Here is a 22,963-nt window from a genome sequence, read left to right on the forward strand (position 1 = left end):
TAGTACTTGATATCCGAGTTCCAGCAATAAGGTGTGATTCACTTTATCGGCTGTTGGGCACATAAATTGGATGGGACCTGTATAATTTTAGCCTTAGGTGACATATTAATAAGAAGAACAAGAAGGGGGTTGATCCAATAATAAGAGTTATTTTTCATCGAACTACAAATGATAATGTCTAATTCGGGCTAAGAGCATCCACAATAGCGCCTAGCGCACCGCCTAGCCGAGCGCCGGCGCTAGGCGATCTATTGCAGCCGCCTAGCGGATTTCGCGAAAAAAAACCGCCTAGCGCTCGGCGGTTCCGCGGCGCTAGACGGTGCGCTAGGCGATCCGCTAGCGCTATTGCAGCGTCCGGATCGCCTAGCGCGAATTTTTAATATTTTTTTTGTTTCCGAAACACTATATATACGCGACTTGCATGTCATTTTCATTCGCACCACTTGTATTAACGAGTACTCTCTCTATATAAATTTTTGTACAAGATCAACAACGGTAAATGGATTTCAACAACGAGCCTACTTCAGGGAGTAGCGGATCTCAAACTCCCCCGATCCCCGTGGGAGGTGGATGGAGTCAGATGCCCCCATACTACAACATGTACCCGTGGCAGCAGATGATGCCCGGGATACCAGCGGGGGGAGTCCGCCGGGGGCGTTTCCGGCGATGTCGGGGTGGGCACCCAGTGTCCAGATGCCGGGGTGGGCACCCGGGATGCAGATGATGCCCGGGGGGTACCGGCGACGCAGGGGACGCCCGCGACACAGGGGACGCCGGGGGACGTCTATCGCCCCAGTTTTGATTTTTCGACTGGTTCGTCGCACACATCGACGCCAACGGAGGCTGCGCCTCCGGCCCAGTTTGACACTTTCTCCTTCGATGACTTGGGGTTAGATCTTTCCGGTGTTCCGGATGCTCCCGTTCAAACGGGGGGCGCAGGGCGGGGTCGGGGCGCCCCAAAGAAGAAAGGCAAGGGGAAAAGGGTCGGCGAGTCCTCGCAGCCGGGTGAGGACGACAACTCGGTAGGATGAGGTGGACTAACGCGGAGAACGTCGCGCTGTCCAAGGCGTGGGTGAGTGTTTGCGACGATCCTCTCGTTTCGAACAACCAGAGGATCGTCAACTTGTAGGGCAAGATAGCAGCAGCCTACCAGAGTTTTTGCCCGGAGGGGAGGCCACACAATGGGGAGGATTGCCGGAAGGGGTGGGACCGAATCAGGGTTGCGGTCTCCCGATTTTCGGGCTTGTACACCAACGCCCTCCGCATGATGAGCAGTGGGCAAACGGAGGACGACTGCAGGAGGATAGCGGAGAAAGCCTTCCCCCTGAAGGGGGGTGTACAAGGACTTCACCTACTGGAACTGCTATCTTGTGCTGAACGACTCCGAGAAGTTCCGAGTAGGTGTCGACTCTGGCTGGCCGAAGAAGCAACGGTTGAACTATTCCGGTGATTTCAGCGGCAGTAGCGGTGGTTCCCACGACCTCCCTGAGACGGCCCAGGAGGTCCCGACCCCTCGTTCGTTTGCTCGCCGTACTCGCCCGGTTGGGCACAGGCGGGCTCAACGGGAGGCGAGGGGGGTCACCGGGGGTTCACAGGAGGTCCAGTCGGCATCCCCCCTTGGCCAATCCACAGCGGATCTCAAATTCTTCGCGCGTCAACAAACGCGCGCTCAGATGGTCAAGACGATGGCCGAATGGCGGGCGGCGGTGGACCCCGTGGAGAAGAGTTTGCTTCAAACATTGCTCCTGAGCATGCAGGAGGATTTGGAGGCGGCACGGAGGGAAGCTGACGGGAGTAGAGGCGGCGGCGACGGAGGCGGAGGCGATGGTGGCGACAGCGACGGAGGAGACGACGACGGCGACGAGGAGTGAATTATTGTACTTTTTTAAAAATTATTTTAATTTTTTTTAATTATTGTACTTTTTTTAAATTATTGTACTTTTTAAAATTTTAATAGTATTATTAATGTTTCCCGTATATGTCTCGTAAATTAAATTTCGTATATTGTGTGATTGTTAATTATTTTATTTTGTATATATTTGTTAATAGTGATGTGGATATTATATGGCTAGGCTATTGCTGGGCTATTTGCTTGTTTTGATGATGTGGCAAGAGGATTTTTAGTGCTGATGATGTGGCAGTGGCTAGACTATGGCTGAGCTATTGCTGGGCTATTCCTATTGTGGATGGCCTAAGAAGGTGGTAAGCAGAAAACTGATTCAGACAAGTGCACCAGGATTAATGTATAGGTTGTTAAGAGTCCACTCTTCCCGCATAGACACATATTTCTTGAATGGGGCACCTGAAACAATCATACACATCCACTAACCATTAGACAGATCCAACTCCCAATCCATATTCTATCAAAAAGCATTCTAAAGAGAGCTACTGAAAGAGAGTACAAAGATTATGACCTTCTAAAAAAAAGAAATGATTCAACTATTTTGGGACAATCCAAAAAGGAGTACGATTCAACTACATTGGGACGAATGAAGTATAATTTATGCACCAAAAGTATCATTTTTCAATAAAATAGTAACAACAAACACCCATCGCCATATCTTTTTATAAACTTTATAATATTATTTTTTCATTCTTTGATATAATACCATATCATTTGGAAATTGGAATAGTCATAAAATTATTTTTAATTTGATATATTTTTTTAAAAATAATAATTTATATTTAAAAAGTTATATCAAATTTTAAATTTTGAATATTTTAGGAGAGGGAAAGTGAAATCCATATAAGATTGAAATGGTATAACCTTGAGTTTCTTGTATTTTACGCTTTTCATATTTAAATGCTAAGAAAAAAGAGAGATTAATTCTAGCCACTAGATTATAAAATTGTGTGGTCCATATTAAATTATTTTGTAATCATAAAATATCGAGTTATCATATGATCACTAGATAATATCAAAACACGATATTATACTAATCATATGATATTTTAATATTTTTTAAAAATTAATTATAATAAATCTAATGTTAATAATACACTGCTATTGTCATACACTATTATAATGGCAATTAAAATCTGAGATTAATTCAATTGAATTTATTTTTCATTTGGGATATGATTAATCCTTAAATTTCATAATTGTAGTTTTTAAATGTAATTAAATTATATAAGGATTCAATTGAACGAAAATATCGTATTTAACTGAATAATTAAAATTTTCAATTGAACTTAAATTTCCTAAAAAAATTCAATTTGAAATTCAATTGATTTTATGTGAACTGAAGCAATGAGAGCTTCAATATACTTAGTGAGTATTTTGGTTTAGTTGACAAATTATGCTTTCAAGTTGATCATAAAATGAAATTAAAAGTCACAATCTATTCAATAATTTATTTATCTTTATAATATTATTTTTATATTTTTAAATATTTACTACAACCATTAATATAGATGAAGCTTCTTTTTACTGGATGTAAACTTCTAATACAGTTATAACTGTATAGTAGTAATATGATTTTACTTATTTATGACAATACAATTAATAGATATAATGTAACACCCCGTTAAAAAAGAAAAAAAATTAATTATTTATTCCAAATTTGTAGTCAACTACTTGGTTAAATATATTTCTTCAAACCTTATCACCAAACGATTACCCCATATCTCCATTCCCTAAAATCTCTCCAACAAACCAAATCTCCACAGAATTATTATATATCTCAACTACTCCATATCAGTTTCAAATCTACAATTTATATGGGAATATATATATATATATATATATATATATATGTATATATATATATATATATACCCAAACCATTCCACATATTTTTACCTTTCTTCCAAATTTTGAGATAGCAAAAGGAGTAGGGCAGCCGTGAGTTCCAGAGTTTTGCTTCACAAATTTATTCCGGTATACTCAAGTCCCACGTTTCTTTCTCCATGGCATTTTTCATTTTCATGTTAGTTCACCCACATGAAATTTGATACTGTATTTTGAAATCTTTTGGGAGAGTTGTAGAGAGAGAGGAAATATTCGACAGTTTAGAGAAGGAAGTATATAATTTCTTTTCATTCCATCCCCTTTATTAAAATGTATTGGTTTTATGTAGTGGAATTGGCAGTGTACGTGCTTTGAGGGAGTATGTATATGTTTTTTTAAAATTCTTTTATTTAGTTTTGCTCTTCTGTTTTCGAGAGCAGTGGAGAATTGGGAATGTACTACTATACATATATGTGTTGGATAAGGAATATAAATATGTTGGTGGCTGGGAGTATTGACGTGCAGTGTTGGGGGTACATTTGTTTGACTTTTCCTTTAGGTTTAATTAATATTAAATGCTAGATGACTTATGTGTTGGAAATTTACATACTTTGGTCATACTTAGTGAGAACCGAGAGTTTTAGTAGGTTGAGGACTTTTGGGTTGCGTGTTTAATTGATGATTCTGTTTTATTAAATGAGAATGAAGGATAATTTGAGCACACACTTAAGATGCATGCATTGTTAAATTTATTTATTTTGCAAAGTTTAATTGTGCACATCACGTTATTTCTAAAATGGTGAACTTGTGCACGTTGTTGCGGTTGGAACAGGAATGTATTTGAGGAGTTAAGCGTTTGAGGTGAGTTTTCTTTTTAAATAAGGGCAATGCCCTAAGTGTATTTTTTTATGTGAAAATGATATGAATATTTGTCATGCCGTTTTTGTTTTATTCTATGGAACCTATCTGATGTGGCTTTTGTCATCAATGGATAATCGAATTCGGGTCTGTCTAGGGAGTGAGTCCCTATTCAGGCTAGTGTACACCTATGGAGATCGTGAGCCGTCTTTTGGGGTCGGCCGGTCTAGTGACTTGGAATGTTGCCACATTCCTTGTCATCAATGGATCAGATATGGTAGACAGCTATGGGAAAATGGTTGATCAACCAAATTTTATGATGGAAATGATTTTAGTGTCTTGGGCGATTTCTAAAATTAAAACCCCAAGGTCACTCAATGGTGGCATGATAAATACTTTTTATAAAATGTTTTCAGCATGAGTCCACTGAGTGCATCAAGTACTCAGCTCTGCATTTATTTTAAAAAATGTGCAGGTTGAGCGTGACGGGTGCGATGGGTGTTGAGCAAGACCGTTGAAGAAATTTAAGTGTCTAGAATGTGTCATGTCTTCACACGTGGCATATTCCCTCTCTCAAATGCTTCCGCTAAGTAGTTGTCCTTCTTTTTGAGATCTTGTATCGCTGAGATAATATCCATCTTTTGAGTTGTTGATTGTTGAGATACTCTGATTTTATTCGAGCTATTCCCATTTGTTTCGAGCTATGGTCGATTTGTGTTGATTTCCCTCTTTCTTCCCCGCTTCTTTAATTATCCTAACCGTGTTTTCTATCCTGATTTATACGCAAAATGAACTAATTGATTAAATAATTTATATAATAGTATGTGATTACATTAATAATTTAATTTAATTTGGTTAATTTACTTATCATAATATGATAATTAATTATGACAATTTAATTGAATATTACTCATATTAACATGCTTTAATAGTATGTAGCATTATTTATTTATATAATTAACATGCTTTAATAGTGTGTAGCATTATATATTGATATAATATATTACGATGAATCATCTTATAATTAATAAATTATTAATAGATTGTATGATACAAATAACACAATTTAATATCATTAGTTATTATAAAATTATGTTATTATTCATAATAAAAATAATATTATTTGATAAATTATAAACGTAGTATCTAGTTTTATAAATTCTTATTGAATTCCATTATGACTATTTAACGCCTCTCACTGCAAAAATAATAAAAAAAAGTTGTGAAAGTATTGAGAGCATGGACGGAGCGTCGGGAAGGCCGAGTCTCAAGGAGCGACTGGGATTGAAGAGGCTGACGCTGACCTGTTGCAGTCCGACGTTGGGACATGGCGGCACCACCACCGATGATGATCCTCCTCCACTGTGCCCGGATCAAAGTGAAGTCGTCGAAAATCCAACCCCGATTCCGCCCAGTGTGACTCTAGTGGAGGCAATGGCCGCGGAGAGGCAGTGGAGGGCGTCTCGAGAATGTGAGATGGGTGTGAGGCCGGTGTCGTTGGAGAGAGTATTGCAGGAGAGTGATAGAGATATTCATATAGAGGAAGAGAGTTTGGGAAGTGCGTTGATACCGTGTGGCCACACTTTTTGCAGGGAGTGTTCGAGGGACTTGTGGTTTAACAGAAGTTTTTGCCCTCTATGCAACCGTTTTATTGATAATATCCTCGACTTATACTAAACCACCCCCACAACCATATGGAGTAAGTATTTTCTTGTTTTTAAAAACACTACTTCTGTCTCACTGTCTGCGAATTTAAGAAACAGTTATTGTTGTTTGGCGATCCTCTTGAGCTGCCTTTGGCTAGTTTGTTTTACTCGATGTGATGGATTCGTAGACGGTTGTCTTTGGCCAAATGACTCTTGCTTATTTTCGAGACTTTTTTCGTGCTTTCTGCGGCCTCTCTGTTGCACATCTCGCCCGCATTCTCATTTATATAAAAAACAGTTATCCTGTATTCCTGTGTGTGATGTGCATTTTGTTATTCACATTTCATTGTTATACTCATATAAGATTAAGAAGCAGCTCATTATTATTAAATTTCAAGTGGGTTCCTTTTCTTTTTTAACGAAATCGGCCCAATTATATTTAGTTGGCAAAAAGACTTGCGGGATTTGGGAAGTTGGGCTTACTTGAGAAAATTGATCAAAGGCCCAAACAATGAACTAACATTTACAGACAACGTCGGAATGTGGATTTGCATGTTGAGAAGAAAATGCTGAAAACTCGAGTTTATTAAACTTCAATCATAATATTGAAGAGGTGCATCATAACATTGAATAACACTCAATAATCATTCACTCATCTCCATAATTCAGCTTCTTCATGATGAATTTCTAACTATTAATAATTAAGGTTATTAGAATCATCCGCAAAAGACAAGAGAAACTAATTTCCAGCTATTCTTATGTACGTAGTACGTAACAAAAAATTTCCCAACAATCATCAATTATCTTGTTCGTTTTCTTGTCTAAGTTATATATTTGGTGAACTTTACATATTCAGGCCACTTTCACAAATTCATTGATACATATTGTTAAGGATAGCCTTCCTTAACGTTCGAATTCCACACACAATCAAGAAACAAGACCGTAGTCGTCGAGCGCCCAAGAGGTTTGGGCCGGCGAAGACGTCCGACAGAGGGGGTGCTGGGCGCGAGAGAGATTCTCGTCGGCAGCGGGTAACGTGGTTTCTTGATGCACAATTCAATTGAGCCAAAATAATATTTTCATAGATCTATTCATTCATACCCATCATATGCAAATACTCCACATATATATAATATGTGGGGATACAATGATATTCTATGGAATACTGTAAATCAAATCTAATCATATCTAAACTAATATGAGAAAGATAGGGTGAATCACAATTAACTAAATAGAATAATATCCTATGGATATTCCCTAATAATTGAATCACAATTAACTAAATAGAATAATATCCTATGGATATTCCCTAATAATATGTAGAGGATGATCGTATTAACTCCCACATGATTGAAATCCACCTTATCCTCAAGGTGGGGACCACGAAGCAACAAAGAGAGTTGAAAGCCGACTTTGGCGAGACATCTCCTCCTGGATCAAACACACACCGAACAGCTGAGCGTCTCTCTTCGTCACCTCCGTAAAAAATCAACAAAGGCGGACTGATGTGGTCATCCAAATTCAATGCTAAAATGGAAAGCTCTGCCACACATCCATGAATGCGCAAATACGGCTTGTTATTTCGCGGAGGAATCAACCTAGCATCGGTGTCGAACGATGTTGGTCGATGAATCATACTTGTAACATCACCTACATTCAAATCCATATAGACACAAGCCATTATGGGCAAACTCGTGTAAGGACCATCTCATTTCTTACCCAATTCTTTAGACTTTAATCCCAGCTCATCCATTTCTACTATAAGGTCCGATTTTGTTATCTCAATTGCAGCCTTATTCTCAACTATAATATTCTCAATCTCCATCATCTCTTCTCTTTCTTGTATATTCGTTACCCATTTTTTCTTCATTGAACTCGGGATAGCAGCTTGTGGATGCAGATTAGACACTGCAAATGGTGCTGTCACGGGCAGTGAATACAGGGGCTGGAAAGGTCCCGGAGCGGCGTAGGGTACCAGCTCCAAAAGCGGTGAAGGACTCAGCCGCTGCGGCTGGCGATCTGATTGGGGCAGCGGCGGTTGGTAATTTTGGTCGGGCTGCTTTGCGGCAATGGTTGTTGTTAGAGGTGATTCCAAACATGAAGGCTGGCGAGTCGTAGGTTGATCCGATTGCTGAAATACGAGCGGTCGTCGCTGGATCGATCGGTTTCCCTGAGGTGGTTGGAAATCCGGACTAAGATTTGTAGACTCGGTGGTGCTGTGTCGTGGTGGAGCCAATGAGACATTGGGGTATAAACCCGACTGCCCACGAGAAGCCATAGTATTTCTCGATGGAGGGCATTCTAGCGTCCGGCGCGACGAAGAAACATCTGGCTGATCGGGCTGCGATAATGATCTGAATTTTCTCATCCGGTGACCTGTGGCATCGACATGAGTTGCCTTCCTGTCCCATACCTCCAACAAGTGATCTGACTCTGCATTAATCGGGTCCTCCGCTATGATTGCTGAACGAGGCTGCTAAGACGCGGGCCCTCTAACGGAATACCTTCTGGGAAAGGTGTGCAGCGGCACTGCTGTGTCACGCGCCGTGTAAGGTTGATTCCAACATGAGTTAGGGACAGGGGCCAACGGCTGATCATACACCGAGACCTCGTTGAAGGGGTGTTGCCTTGGTGTCTCTCGATAGACAGGTGGGTCCCAACAGGTAGGTCGGCGCTTGGGCGGTGATGGCGAGTACATATCTAGCACATAGGATGAAGAATGCTGATATGCAGTGGTCCGACGGGTCCATGGTGGGTCCCAGCAAGTGGGTTGTCTCCGACGGGTCCGAGGTGGGTCCCAGCAAGTGGGCTGTCGGGTGTGGCAGGGGTGAAACGGCTGCACGGGTTGAGGGAAATTGTACTTACGATGGTGGTATCCAGCGTAGTCGTAGGACATGTTGACGACAAAGGCGTGGTTGTGGTTCAAGGTTGCTACAAATTTGCTTGCAAGGGCACCGACGAAAATTGTTGGTTATATTGAAATCAAGAGTCGATGACTTCTCACTTCGATAGAAAGCTATGTTCCGCAGGCCAGAGGGGGCAGATTCTTAAACAGAGCTGTGTGCGGAATGATTCCGGCAGGCAGCGGTGTGGCTAGTTGTTGTGCGCGGGTGGATTCCCCTCGGGCAGCGACGTAGCTGTGGCTCGATGATGTGGCTAGTTGCTGTGCGCGGTGGATATCCGTCGGGCAGCGACGTAGTTGTGGCTCGATCGATGTGGCTAGTTGTTGTGCGAGGTGGATTCCTGTCAGGCAGCGACGTAGCTGTGGTTCGATTGGTGTTGTGGAGGATGAGCTCACGATGAAAGCACCAGTTGTTAAGGACCAAACAGGAGAACTCATCCCAAAAGACTAGCCTGTTAGGAGAGAGAGCTCATTTAGTCTATATACCCCACATCAGTTGTTCTCACAACCGATGTGGGAATTGAGTCCGTAACATTCGACCCTCCTTTAAGGGCCAACATCCTCGTTGGTCACGGCTGGTTCTTTGCCAGGCCACCACTCTGTGGGCCACCACTCCGAGTTCTCGTTGGTCACAGTGGATTCTTTGCCTGGCCACCACTCCGTGAGTCACCACTCTGAGCGGTCCCAAACGCACTCGTTGGTCACGGCGAGTTCGTTGTCCGGCCACCACTCCGAGCCGTTTGGGCTCTCAATGAAAGTACCAATTGTTAAGGATAGCCTTCCTTAATGTTCGAATTCCACACACAATCAAGAAACAAGACCGTAGTCGTCGAGCGCCCAAGAGATTTGGGTCGGCGAAGACGTCCGACAGAGGGGATGCTGGGCGCGAGAGAGATTCTCGTCGGTAGCGGGTAACGTGGTTTCTTGATGCACAATTCAATTGAGCCAAAATAATATTTTCATAGTCTATTCATTCATACCCATCATATGCAAATACTCCACATATATATAATATGTGGGGATACAATGATATTCTATGGAAATAGAGTAAATCAAATCTAATCATATCTAAACTAATAAGAGAAAGATAGGGCGAATTACAATTAACTAAATAGAATAATATCCTATGGATATTCCCTAATAATATGTAGAGGATGATCGTATCACATATGCATGTGATGAGTTCAAAGAGTCACTCTGCATGCAATTGGACCACAATATATTAGAAACGCTTAGAAATAAAAGCTTCATAGATGAAAAGGATGTAGTACCATAACAGTTGGGAACTAGCTAGGAAATAGAGTGGTACATACTCTACAAAATGAATTATTGTTGGTCTAATGTGATATACTCTCTTCATTCCTTGTTAATTGAGACATTTCTTTTCGGCACGGAGTTTAAGAATAATGTGTTAAATAGATGGTGAATAAAGTAAGAGAGATGGAGAGAGAGTTATTTTTTGTCACAAATAGAAATGACTCAATTATTTTGGAACTTTCCAAAATAAAAAAAAGCAACTTAATTAAGGAGTACTTATCACCCAATAGCTGTAATTAGGAATTAAGGAGCGACTATGAGATGAATCTTAGGAAATGATAGAAGAGTTGTAAATGGAAATAAAGAAGAATTCAAGTTGAGAAAGTTTTTTGCCTACAAAAATTGAGAGGTTTTATATTAAAAAATGTTATAAGTTCTTGTCTCTTAGAAGATGTATATAAAGTTTAAAAGATTATAAAACTTTATTAAGTACGCAGAGTTTTGTTTTGGCTGGTTGAGATTCTAAGAGATTTTGAGAAAACTGTAACTAATAAAACAAAAATATTACTACAAGTTTTGTAGCATTAGAAATTTCGGTCTGTTTCACTTTAATTAAATTTGTAACAATATTACTATTACTTGTACGAGGTGCGTTATAATACTAATTTTTCTTAAATTACTAACTTGCTAACTCATCAACGTAGTGTATTAAAAATGTCAACACGATCACATTAAAATGTCAACACATATTTGTGTTGACATTTTAACAAACGGTGTGGACATTTAAATATTAATGTCAACACAATGTATTAAAATATCAACGTAAGTTTATGTTGACATTTCAGTATCATCGTGTTGACATTTTTAATACACTACGTTGATGAATTAGCAAGTTATTAATTTAAGAAAAGTTAGCAATGGATTAAAACCCTACTTGTACGTACGTATATGTGTTTTGTCCACACGCAAAGCTTGTAAATTGGACTATAAATGAAAATTTCAAAGCTTGAATTAAGTATATATAGTGCATTATTCAATGTCAAGTTATAATCTACCTAAACTGGGGAAGGATTGCTTGGCGTGACACCCTATTCACAATTATTTTGTCAACAAATATTTTAATTACATCTTCTAACCTTGCTCCACAAAGGAAACCCCTTAATGTAAATCCTCCAATCACCCATGAAAATTGACAAACTAGACAAATAATTGATAAAAACTTCTCAAGAGATCACTGGATCCCCCCTTTCCACAATAGTATCCTCCGTGCTCTGTACAAATATTTTTAATTTTTTAATTTAAGTAATTTAATTTGCAAATAGGGATTATTGTACATCGAGACAAATAAATTCCATAATTTAAATGGAAAAATTAACTAATGAATTTTTCTACTACTATAATTTATTGGTCTTTAGTCAATTGTTCTCTTAAGAATTTTATATAATTTTATACGTATTTTTTTAACAATAAAGGAGTGGACTACCAGAGTTTATTAGTCCATATCAACGGTATATTTTGTTAAATATGATAAACATTATCAAGCATAATTGCGTAATACTAATAAATTTTATGTTTATAATAAAACTTTTTAAAATATTGAATTAATAGCGGGACTCGAAAAATTGTGGGATAAGGATCAGAACCGATAATTAATTACTACTCTTTACCACATTCTAATTTCATACTTGAAAAATAAAATTCCAACCATATTTATATCTAGAATATTACATTTCACGTGTTTGTAGAAATAAATACGTACCTTACTATAATAAAAAAAGTAAATCGACATGACTTGAAAGTTGAAAATTTCAGGTGAATCCGTACTTTAACTTATAGTAAAAGGTAAAATAATTATCAGAGTTAGGTGCTTAGTTCCATCTTTAATTTAATTAGGGTGGGAAGATGATATTGATATCACACATGAGCCAAATTGTTTCCAGACATATTATCTACAAGCCAAACAGCTAATAATTAGCACGTGTATTTGCTAAACATGTGAAATAATAGAATTATGCGCAGCTAAATACATAGAAAAATGAGGAGATTAGCACGTTTAATGAAAAAAAATCATGAAATAATGCATACTTGGTTTGAACAAATACATACCTCTATATGACCAGATTCAAAGAATATTAAATAGGATTAAGTGAGGACAATAGGACCAAAATGTATGAAATTGAAAAATGATTTAATCGTGTACAATATCTATAATTAATTTATTAGGTTTTAACAAGTTCAAGTGAAACTGACCATTTTTAATATGACGGACGCAGAAAAAAATGTTGGTAGATGCGTGATTAAGCCTATTTTCTTATAGTCAAATAAGTGTATGTATATTGAAGTAATATATTATCAATAATATATTTAGTATATTAAAAATTTTGATATAATACATTAATCTAGTTTAAAACTATGTTTACATATAAAGATTTTTTATTTTTACTTTTAATTTCTATTCCTTATTATGAAATTTTCTTCTTCTGTAGTAGTAGCATTCTTTCTTCTTTATATAGTTTTTATTTACGTCAATTTAACAAGGACTAAGTGATTTTGAACAATTTTAGTATAATTTACGATAGAAAAAATATTGTTATTCGGTAGTAGGTGCTTATGCTTACCTTTTACACGTTATTCTAACGGATACGATACTAACTAATTAATACTACTATTTTCATAAATCTGTATTAGGATTTGATTAAATTTAATAATTTATTCCCCCAATGGATAAAATGCACTACAATGTCTTCTATTTGAATACCAACCAACTTTCGACTGATAGCAACGGATGTTTGTCTATACATTATCGAAATGGGTATTTGGAACTCAATTGTGTGTCTCTCCTTCTAACTCGAATGTTCATCACATGACTCCTACCTTTAATGATCCTCCTAACATGGAGTTTTACATCAAAAAAACATGGCCATTAACTAAGCTCCTAATTTGTGTCTTGCGGTGAACCGAGCATTTTTGAGATCCAAGATTTCGATTTTGAATTTATAGTGTTATTTGTATACTTTTCAAATTATTGCATATGAATAGGAATTTACCTAGCTAGGCTAGACTCTAAAAAATATTATTTGAAATTGTGACATCGTGTCATTAGTAATTATCATACATATCATAGTAGTAAAATTATGTTATCAACTTTAGTGATTGTTGCATTAATTTTTAAGTAAATAAAAATTAGTTATATTATCCCTTTGACCCATAAAATACTACATACTAGAGTGGAGACGAGTTTTAGGAGTAACTACTAAGTATACTACATTTTTAGTGGAGAAGTACCTATATTATTAGGTGGACTACATTGTACATGAGAAATAATTAGATTATATGCAATAAATTTGTAAATAAGTATAGAGAATGATGAGGACAAAAGATAAAAAAAAATAAGTGTGCATTAATTTGTCTCACAAATAAAAAAGCATTGTGTGATAAAAGTAAGTATATGCATGTTCGATTATTTTCTTACATATATGTAGAGATGTAACAAATTTTCGGACACCATCTCTGAGAGCATTCACAACCGTGCTCTTGCCAGTGGTACGGTTGTGGGCCCGACCCCACTTTTTCTGCCTGCTCTCTGGCAAGAGCACAACACCCACAGTTGTGCTCTTCCACAAGGACGAGCACAATTAATTTAAAATTCAATTACACAAAAACATTTCCATAATACTAAAATTCATTAAAAAACCACAATAAATATTACAAATTACAAATAAAATAAAAAAGACATAATTAAAATCCTAAAAATTAAAAATTACATAATTAAAATCCTAAAAATAAAAATTACATAATTAAAATACTAAAAATTAAAAATTACATAATTAAAATCCTAAAAATTAAAAATTACACAATTATTGGCTAATATTACCCGAGGAAGACTACGCATCCGGCGGCACCAACCCCAATTATTTTTGGAGACCCAATATCATAGTCTCGTGCGTTTGAAATTGCGTGGGGGTCATAGATGACCTATCGGCCATATTGAGTTGGGCCAAAAGGGCCCACAACGAGTTGTTCGGGGGTGGAGGTGGAGCATAGGGTGCGGGTTCGGGAGCGGGGGCAGATGGAGTCGCGGCGCGACGGCGTTCGGCCGCCGCCTTCTTCCTTCCTTGCGGTCGGCGTCGGGAACCGCTTGGTCCGGCGTCGGGGCTACCCAAGTTAGCTTCGGCGAGTTGGCTAGCCACTTCTTCGCCGGCGTCGGATAGGGATGCCAACCGTGACCGTTTGGAGGAGCCACTAGAGGAGGATGTTACGCCTCCCAGATACTTCGGGTGCGTCCTCATTTCCTGCCAAACATTTAGGTACTTGAACGACTTACCGTTCATGGATTGGTAGGTGCTCAGCGCCGCAGTGATGATGTCGACCTCGCTCCAGCCGCTCCCGGCATTCCGCGACTCCTGGAGGAAATAGCCATTGAACTTGCCAATTTCATCGTTGGCTCGGCCGATGCAGTTGCGCACCATACTCTCGTTGCGCTCGATCGTTCCCGGCGGCCGGTTTGCATTGTACCGCCGAGAGACGCGCCACCAAAAGTGATCGCCGGATTGGTTCGTGCCAACCACCGCATCTTCGGATATTTTCAAGTATTCCTTGAACAATCTATCCATCTCCGCCGGTGAGTACGGTGTGCAGACACCGGCGCGAGATGGAGGAGTCGGAGTTTGGGAAGGGACGGGAGGCCTAGGCTCCGGTGTCCACCCGTATCGCCCATCGGAGCCACCTAGGTCGTCGACCGGGTATGGCCGGTAGCCACCCGGAATGCCCGAATCTTGGGTGAGAGGAGGGGCCGAATAGTCCGTTTCCGAACTAGGAAACGGTTGTGCACCGAACCATTCGGGGTTCCAACCGTGGGAGCCGCTTGGGTTATCGTCGTGACCGGACATAGTGGTGTTGTAGGGTGTGAGAGAATGGAGATGAAAATGGATATGATAGATTGAAGATGAGAATGGAGATGAGAGAATGATGATGGGAATTGTGTAGTTTGATGTTAATTTTTTGGAGTGAAATTGGGGGTATTTATAGATGAAAGTGTGTATTTTTGGGGTAAAAAAAATTAAAAAAAAATTAAAAAGTTGGAAAAAACGGTTATAAACGAATATAATTTTTTTGGGAAGTGAATTTTTTTTTTAATTTTTTTATCGGTTTTTAATTAAAAACCGATTTAAAAAAAAAAATTAAACACAACGGCTATGCCGTTGACGAATGAGGGCGCGCCACGTCAGCTGCTCGCTGGCACGGCGGCGGGTGGCGTCCGTGCCAGCGGCGCGGACCGCCGCGGCGACGGACACCACCGTTGTGGATGCTCTGATGTCACTAAAATCATGTTAGTATTTGACAATTTTGTTTAGTGGAGATAGAGGTTTCTCCAATAGACAGAAGATAGTAATTGCAGAATTGCCATAACGTAAAAATATCTACAACAATACAAAGTTTTTCTTCTTCCAAACTTGATATAAAAAGGTTCTAGTCCACAAAATATACAACAATACAAAGTTTTTCTTCTTCCAAACTTGATATAAAAAGGTTCTAGTCCACAAAATATACAACCTATTTTAAATTGGAACTGAATTGAGACAGCTTGAGTGGTGTAATCTGCTTGTTGCATAAGATGAGTGATCAAATCACTTTAAAGTTTTGATTGGTCCATTACATGCAAGGGTGGAGCCTATACTTTTCAAGTGAAGAAGGGCATCTTTTCCAAAATTGGATACCACTCCAAAAAGATAACAAAGGCGATTTAGCTGAGTACTCAATATAATGTAGAGAAATTCAAAGAACCTCATACCAAATCCAAATCCAAATCCAAATCCGAATCCGACATAACGACATGAAGTTCATGCACGATTCGAGTTCACGACCACAAATTTTTTATTTTATTTTTTCCTCTTCCAAACGTTATTATATGTACATAATTGATCGTATTCATCTATCAACTTTTCAGTTTGCTTTTAAAAAAGACGATTCAAATGCGAAGAATTGTCTACAGTCCAACACTGACTCATGAAGTCACGATACAGCAAACATGTTGAAAATTAAACAAGAAAAAGAATCATTGTCAGAAAACATTTACATGAGAACTCCATTTGTTGTGAGTTTACCTTAATTAACAGTTCATTTCTAGTTGGTTGTCTCTGGCAAATAATCATGCCGCCCCAGTTGGTCATTTTAATTACTCAATGTCAATTTTGTTTATTTTAGATTAATTTAACCAATTGCAAAACAAACGTAAATTACAAAGACCAAATTAAGGTAGTAATTCATAAAATGGGGTAATATTTGATCTCTATGTACTAAACCTTGACTTCTTATATTGTTCACATGTGGGGTCAATTTCCCTTATTTTAGCCTTGCAGACAAGGCTGTTTCCGCCGGTGAACCTATTGATGTCGAACGCCACCCATGTCATACTTATCGGCGTGTAAACTATGTGGTGGAGGCAGCGTACAATCAACAGGCAAGCCAACCAAGTGTGCAACCAGTTAGGAGTCTTTTTCTTTATTTCAAATTAGTTGTTATTATCATTTAGATTTGATTCATGATCTTTTTGGATTAGGTTTGCTTTTAAAGTCCATTTTAGTTAGTACTCAGTAGTCTTGTGGATGTCTGAAAAGTACTCCCTCCGTCCACTATCAATAATCTTGGTAGTAGAATATATAAATTTTAAAATAATTAATAAAACATGAGAAAAATAGAGAAAAAATAGTTGTAATATTATTAATAAAAAATGAGGTTTACCTAATTAGAGTCATAAACTTACAAAAATATAAGGAAACTAATTTTTATGGATAATCCAAAATGAAAAATATGGCTATAATTAGTTGTGGACAAATGGAGTATCAGTCTCGCAAGAGAAAGACATTAGCGGTTTAGTTTTTATTTATTTATTTTAGTAGTTTCACAATCTAATTTAATTCGTGTTCTCATAGTCGTATTATCAAATATTACTATGTGGTACGGTTGTATAATTAAACGTGTGGCGTGCTTGTTTCGACGCATATCATAGGAGTACTATATGAGAAATGAATAAAAAATGTAATCACTTTTCTAATTTAATAAATTGAGAACAAAAATATGTTAAGCATCTTCTCTAGTCCCTAAAAAAGAGACAAGTATGAAAGTTTGACAAAAGTAGCAAACAACTTAACAATAACAATCTCCAAAATAGCATCCAAAAGCTAGATTATAAAGTTCGAGTTGGTAAACTTCAACAAATTGTAAAAAATTATATATGTGACCTAATATAACCTAATTTTGACCAAGATAATAATTTTATTGTAATTTCACTATTCGACAAAATATATGGTTAGATTGACATTTGACAACAAAAGATTTGTCCAAAATAATAGCGTTGAATCATTTGACAATATGTACTTTTATGAATTTATACGTATGAGCTTGAATTAAAAATGACCAACAATTTTCAAACTAATGCTACCTCATTCTTATTATTCTATACTAATATTTTTATCTATCGAACGAAATTATAACATTTATTTATAATTTCAATAAGCTTTTTATTCATGTCCGGTCAAGTCACTTGGTGAAATCGGTCTCTCGAATCTTCAAAAATATAGTACTACTACTTATAATTTTATATCATGTTTGTTAGATAGAATTTGTTTGTATGAACAATAAGGACTGATTTATAATATCGTTATAGTTGGTCAAAGAAGGTTCCATTTTTCGTATTTTAAAATTTTAACTATATCACGAGTTGCATACCGTTAAAACTTAAAAGGTAACCTCTTTAATACTAATATAGTTCTACTTCCTCGATTCATAACATAGCAACTAGATTCTACACGTTCTAACAAATACAAATCCATGATCAAATTATGAACAAAACCCTTTTATCCAATAAAAAATGAACAAAACCTAGAGGCGAGAGAAGCACGTTACCATTAAATTTGCATAAATTATTTTATTACAGTAACCTTTCTAGTAATTTTAGATAAAATATCTACCACGTCCATAAAAAATTAACTTATTCTAAATTTTAACAGACATAAGTCATTCATAAAACTGGATGATCATTGATAGATAAACTTAATTTGTTGGTTATTTTATTTTATTTTATTACATCCATTTAGAACTCTTTGTCACACGTATAAGTAAACTTGTTACATTTAGCAAATTTGACATCTGTACGACTGTACGTGTAACTAAATTTTGATACACCTTAAATTATTACAAGATATATATTTTTGTTACACCTGTGTCTCTCTCACACGCATGGTATATATAGGTCGATGAGATTAAAACATGACATCTACTATATGTATATATTGTGGAAGTTTTGTGAAAAATACTACTAACATAAATGATACGTATTACGAATATTATGAATCTTCAATTTCATTGTACAATTAATGCTGATGAATTGAGGAATAATAAAAATGAATAGAGCCAAAGAGACTTTTAAGAATTTACACACAAATAAGAAAAATCAATTGAAATGAAGAGACACTTAAGGAATCCCTAAAGGTGCCAACAATAAAAAAATTCTCCCTGCCTCTCCTATTGAAGCCTCAGCTGTGCAGCCATGAAGATGCTCACAAGATATTCATCTAGGATTGAGTTGTGGAGTTGAATCTCATGAACCAAACACACAACAAATTTAATCTCTGATACAATCTTGCAAACCGAACTCCCCCATAGTAGATGGATCATGATAAAAATTTTCTGAAAGTCAGAACAAATACCTATATTAGTTCGCAGCTTTGTTAAGAACAAAATAGGCTTCATTATGGGAATGAAGACTATTTAAATACAAAGTTAACCTAATTTAAGAAGGAATGTTCATCTTCTTCCGCAATTGAAATTTCTTAATCATCTCTTTCCAGAGTCTTCTCTTCTCCTAGCCCATGCATTGAATTTTAACGGTCTTCAAATTTTAATTAACTTTTATTGTGTTAATTACATTTATTTATTTTTCGTTTTTTCTATTATTTATTTTGGAAATAATTCAGCTACAATATTAACTCAAGAACTATTGGGATTAAAATAATTTTTTAATAAATTTATCATTTAAAATTATTATTGAGTTAATATTACAATTGGATTAATTTCAAAATAAATATGTGAAAAAAGATAAATAAATAAATAAATGTAATTACACAAGAAAAATTTAATTAAATTATGAACTATGTTAAATAAATATCCAACCAAATTAAAATTATAAGTATAAAAACCTCTTAAATGAAAATGCATTAGTATAAGGATCTAAATAAATAAATAAAATGTAAAAAGATCTAATGAAAAAAAATATATTAGTACAGACATAATGAATCAAACATTTGTAAAAAGACCTAATGAAATAAATTATTTAGGTATAAGAGCTTCTAGATGTGTTTTGCCTAACTTAATTGTCGTCAAATAATTATGAATGTATTATTGTAACAATTTTAAAGAATAATTACATTTTCACATGTTTAAATAATTACAAACCAAATAAATAAATTGCAATAAATACTAAAATCTGATGAGTAACGACATTTTCTTTTTATCTATGTTGGGGCCATCTTAGGTAAAGATGGTTTAGTATCTAATTATCCTCAAACTACCATAAATCCATTCCACACACGCATTGTCCAACAAACTTACACAATAAGAGAGGTAAACAAAATAAAAATTAAACTAAATACTACATATATATAGAATAAAAGATAATGACGAGTGTTCAAACTTTGAATTTGACATTTAACTAAACACTCTGAATGGGTTTCAAACTTACATTACATTAATATTTCAATGGTGCTCCACCGACATTTACCCTTTCTGAAAGCAAATCGAGTAATTAGCTAATAATGTTGAAGGTCTTAATTAACTACTACTATTATTAATCCTAATGACGTATGCCAGGTTATCGCTGCCTGCACGTTTAGCCTTGCAATTATTAAGCCATAAAACAAGTTGATGAAAAGTAACAGAATATAATCGCATTAATAAAAATGACATTAATAATAATAAAAAGTTAATAAGTACAGTAATTTCTATGAATAATTCAGTATACTCTGTCCTACGGATGCCATTGAAAACCTAGCTTTCAGATGGACTTTTTTTTTTCTTCTGACGGAACAAAACGACCAGATTTAGATGATGATAATAATGATATTATTATTATTATTATTATTATTATTATTATTTGTGGAATCAGTATTTCCTTCATAATGTCACTGTCGTTCATAATTGGAAATTATTTCTTGTAGTGTCATTTTCAATCCTACAAGTACATTTAAACCTGTAATCACTATTTGAAAGCGTGCACCTTATTATTATGGAGTAGTAGATTAGGTTCATTGGCAGAACGATTGATGAGATGTAAAATAACTTAAGTTCATTAAGCCATGTAAAATATAAAAATTACTCCCTCAATCTAAAATTAGTTGAGTCATATTTATTTTTGGCTTTCCTATATTATTTGAGTTATTTTATTTATTGAAAAAAAAGGAAAGCATTCAATCATTTTTATTTTGTTCTTTTTTTACATTAATTACTCTCTTTTCTATCTTGTACTAGCATTACTTTATTGGTTCTCCTATTTTATTTTATTTTTTTATTTAATCCATTAAACACAATTTTCTTAAATTTTATGTTTGAAAGAAACTTATCAACTAACATAGAACAGAAGAGAGTACGAGTAAATAATTTTATTCAGAGAGAAAGAAATTTGCATAGTTGGCCAATGATCACATTCTTTCTTTCCTTTCTATGCGTGGTTGGCCAACGATCAAATTCTTTCCATTCCTTGAAAATACATACATGTGGGGAAATAGAAATGTATAATCTCACTAGTAATTTTGAAGACATCAATTGCCTTGGACCATTGTAAGATAAATAATTTATGAGTATTAGCTATTTTTGTGAATGTATTTTCAGTTTGAGAGGTTTCACTCAATTATCTCTATATTAATTATTACGAGGAAGTTTCCATATAAAATAGTCAAAACATGAGAATATTAGGCGTGATGGCTAAGTCTAAAATTCTTGGATTCAATTTGAATACTAAAACAAAGAAAATTGAAGTAAAAGTTGTTGTTCATGCAAATTGAATAAAAAACTGAGAAAAGAATTAGGCAAATTAAAGTAAAAAGCCATCAGTAGTATGGCCCACTTAAAACAGAGTCGATCCAAGGTGGTAGGGGTCCATTAGATGTGATCCATATACATGCTCCACGACCCCTGTTCCCACTCCCACTCAATCATTTCTCCACATATATTCTTTTTTTAAAAAAAATTAGCCATATAATTGTCTCACCCCTCAATAATAGTAGGAGTAACAATTAATTACTAGTACTACTATTTCCTAAGGTTTTTCAGATTTGACTGCAAATTTATTTTGTATATGTGGAATCGGTAAGGACTTACAATAAAGTGGAAATTATATCTCTATAATTTGTTGCGTCACGTGCATGAATAATGAACTTAGTTTTGCTAAAAATATACTCCCTCCGTCCCATGCTACTCGCACTTTTCATTTTAGGCCGTAAATTTGGGATTGATTTTTTTGTGTAATTAAAAAAGAATTTTAGGTGTAATGAGACATCACTTAATAAAAGAGCTCTTAACTTAAACTAACATATTAATTAAATGCATTAATTCTAACTTAAATTATAAATAGTGTAAGGACTTTGTGACGAGCCGAAAAGCAAACGTGCGAGTAGCACGGGACGGAGGGAGTACATAAAACGAGCCATATACAAGATTCATTATTTATTACTATTATAAAACAAATCTAACATTTCTTTAAGAAAATAAAAAGAGGTAACATGATTTCCGACTAGAATAGGAAAACACTCCACGCTCTTGTTTACATATAACTAGATGATCACTTTGTGCTATAATAGTAATGTAGTCAAAAGTGACAATTTCAGATTGCATTTTTTTACAATAACTAGTAGACTATTATTCCACCCTCAGATAATTGGCCCATCTCGGATATTTGTTCCACGCTATATTTATATTCTATCCAAATGATGCCTAATAATTTTTCAATTTCCCGAACCGAATTATCAAAGTAAAAATAGAATTCAAACACGACATGGAAAAAGAGATTGGAACATAGACCAAATTGACTCATCGCAAGTTCTAGGAAGGCCGTGGATGGAAAATTCCTTATGATAAGTGGATGGGATTAACAAGGTAGTATTAATTTTTTAGATGAGATTAGCCGAATATAAGGTCAACAGGACGCAAATTGGGGATGACTTTAACAACTTAGGTGGTGTTCGGTTTCTAGATAAAATAATACCAAGATATAATTTAAGATTAAGTTGTAAGAATATTTTAATTGGAATGAGTTTATAATTAATTATCACATGATTATTCATCTAAGATACAACTTGCAAACCAAACTGGCCCATAGTATATGAATTACCATAATAACATACCCCTAGTAAATTTTTGTGTGGGATTAAGGAATGGACGGTTGTAGTTGAGCTTAGCAAGTAGTAGTAATTTTTAGATTAGGATGAAGTTAATTTTTGAGATGGGACTAACAAACAAGTAAGAGACGTGAATCTCATCCCCTTCCACGCCTATAAATATCAAATCCAACCTCTCAAC

General features: G+C 35.9%; 1 protein-coding gene and 1 long non-coding RNA gene across 2 annotated transcripts; both read left to right on the forward strand.

Moving 5' to 3' along the window:
* The first annotated feature begins 3,797 nt into the window (after positions 1 to 3,797).
* On the forward strand, positions 3,798 to 5,098 carry LOC121741596. The gene is made up of 3 exons (XR_006037909.1): positions 3,798 to 3,880; positions 4,563 to 4,591; positions 5,064 to 5,098. It is a non-coding gene; the product is annotated as an uncharacterized LOC121741596 (long non-coding RNA).
* A 729-nt stretch (positions 5,099 to 5,827) lies between these two features.
* Positions 5,828 to 6,265, forward strand: LOC121810702. Its single transcript, XM_042211450.1, has one exon. The coding sequence runs from the start codon at positions 5,828 to 5,830 to the stop codon at positions 6,263 to 6,265; it is 438 nt and encodes a 145-aa protein (XP_042067384.1).
* The last annotated feature ends 16,698 nt before the right edge of the window (positions 6,266 to 22,963 follow it).

This window comes from Salvia splendens, chromosome 7, assembly GCF_004379255.2.
Source record: "Salvia splendens isolate huo1 chromosome 7, SspV2, whole genome shotgun sequence".
Taxonomy (NCBI): Eukaryota; Viridiplantae; Streptophyta; class Magnoliopsida; order Lamiales; family Lamiaceae; genus Salvia; species Salvia splendens.